The following is a 2,219-nucleotide window of genomic DNA, read 5'->3' on the forward strand; positions in this document are numbered from 1 at the left end:
TGAAAATCATGTGACTACTGATGGTGAAAATCATGTGACTACTGATGGTGAAAATCATGTGACTACTGATGGTGAAAGGGACATAATTTCTTCAAATCTTAGAATTCTTCAGGTTCAAATTGAAGTTCCCTAGACCACAAGGTAAAATGCACACGCTGACCCTTTATGTAAGAAAAGGTCCAGAGCCCTGGGCGGATCGTTCTACTTAGGATGTGACTGATGGAACCTTCAGCCAAATGTCTCAATTTTGGAAGGGCTTGGGAATCATATAGACCAAGGTGTTCTTTCTTGGTGAAGAGTTTGACACTTTAAAAAGCAGACCCAGGTGTAGCTGGGGCCTGGAGCCAGCCTAAAGTACCACAATGGAAAGTCAGTATTTATTTGGCAGGAGTGGCAAGGTCTCACCTTCTCATGTTTATCAAGAAGACTGACAATCCAACCACGGTTTGGATTTCCATTGGAGGGACAATGTCACTGTGGGATAGGCTTTGAGGTTTCAAATACTCAATCCACGTCCAATGTCCCTCTCTTCCTGCTTCCGGTAGACCCAGGTGTAGAACTCTCAGCTACCTCTCCAGCACTATGTCTGGCAGCATGTCACCTTGCTTCTTGCCATGGTGATAATGGACTAAGCCTCTGAACTATAAGCCAGTCCCAGTTAAATCTTCCCTTTTGTAAAAGTTGCTATGGTCACATGATAGAAATTCTAACTCAGACAGAAGGATTCATTGCTAAAATGCCTCCCAGTTCTAAAGCATAGAATCCACTACTCACATACCACACCAACTGCTGGGTGCAAGCACAGAGTAGTTTTAAAATAGCATCCTTTTGCACTACAGACATCACATGTGTGGAAAGCTTAACACAGCACCAGTGTGGCGCCCCATTCTTTCTGCAGTGTGTAAGGGACAGAGATGGTGGGGAGCCAGTAACTCACGTAATGCAGTTTGAGCTTGCACTCGTCTTCAATCTCATCTGCACTGTCCTCATCGGACACTTCCCCTTCCTCTGCATCATCCCCGAGGTGATATGGCAACTTCTTGCCCTGAAATAGAGCAAAATGTCCCATTTGAAAATGAAAATAAATTCATGACAGCCCCAAAGTAGATGCAATCCAAGTATCCACTGGCAGACGAATGGACTCACAAAACCTGCTTTTCTCATATGGAATATTACTCAGCCTTTAAAAAGAACAAATCCTGATACAGATTACAAGATGGATGAACCTCAAAGGCATTATGCCATAATGGAGCCAAAAGACAAACCTTGCATGCTTCTACTCACACAAGGCATCCAAACAGCAAAAACAGACACAGAAGGAAGAATGGTGACAGGGACAGGTGGCATGCAACAAATAGCTGTTGCTGAACGGATATGGAATTTTGGCTTTAGGATTATACAACATTTTGTCTAATTTTTAAACACTACTGAATTGTACACTTAAGTAGTTAAGGAGTTAGGTACAGTTTGTATTCTGTGGACCATAATTTTTTATAGAGAAAACTGAATACAAAATGAGGTTTCTATGTGATGGCCTAGTATTACTTCAGATGCACTAGAAGGCAGATAGTCTGGAGGAAAGACAAAATAAAGACAGAAAGATCTTTTATCCTAAGAGTGTCATTACTTTAAAATAAATAAATTGATTAATAACACTCTATTTTCAAAAATCAGAACAATGTCCACTTAAAAAAAAAAAGTCTGACTCCTGACAATAAGCATTACGCATCTGACTGAGCGACTTTCAAAGTCAGTGCTGGTGTCCCCCATATGCTGGAACCTAATACCTCACGCATCATGGCTGACAGCATAAAGAAGTCGGGCCTCTGGGGAGGGTTAAAATGAGTGGGAGTCCCCTAAGCTGCCTGCCTATTCCACCATGGAAACACACCTATGATGGGCAGGCCCTCCCTCACCAGACACTGAACATGGCAGCCTGGCTCACAGCTATAATCCTAATATGTGAGAGATTGACAGAGGACAATGGAGGTGAGCTGCAGACAGGGCTGGCTAGATAATGAGTTCCAGGTAAGTCTTGGCTGCAGAGGGAAACATGGGGCAGGGCAGAGGGAGGGAAGTAAGGAAGCAAAGGAAGAAGGGAGGGAAGAAGGGAGGAAAAGAGGGAGAGAGGGAAATAAAACAAAAAGGAAAAGAAAAGGAAAGGGAAGGGAAGAAGGGAAGGGAAGGGAAGGGAAGAGGGAAGGGAAGAGGGAAGGGAA

The 2,219-nt window shown here is 43.4% G+C and overlaps 1 protein-coding gene across 3 annotated transcripts in view; it reads right to left on the minus strand.

The window, feature by feature from the left end:
- The window catches only part of Plch1 (phospholipase C eta 1), a 184,820-nt gene that overhangs the window by 35,960 nt on the left and 146,641 nt on the right, over window positions 1–2,219 (minus strand). For all 3 annotated transcript variants that reach the window (XM_028763496.1, XM_028763497.1, XM_028763495.1), the window contains exon 10: window positions 938–1,045. In XM_028763496.1, coding sequence (XP_028619329.1) covers window positions 938–1,045 — 108 coding nt within the window. The remainder of the gene's footprint in view (window positions 1–937; window positions 1,046–2,219) is intronic.

The sequence above is a fragment of the Grammomys surdaster genome, unplaced genomic scaffold (genome assembly GCF_004785775.1).
Source record: "Grammomys surdaster isolate TR1022 unplaced genomic scaffold, NIH_TR_1.0 139, whole genome shotgun sequence".
In the NCBI taxonomy this organism is placed as follows: Eukaryota; Metazoa; Chordata; class Mammalia; order Rodentia; family Muridae; genus Grammomys; species Grammomys surdaster.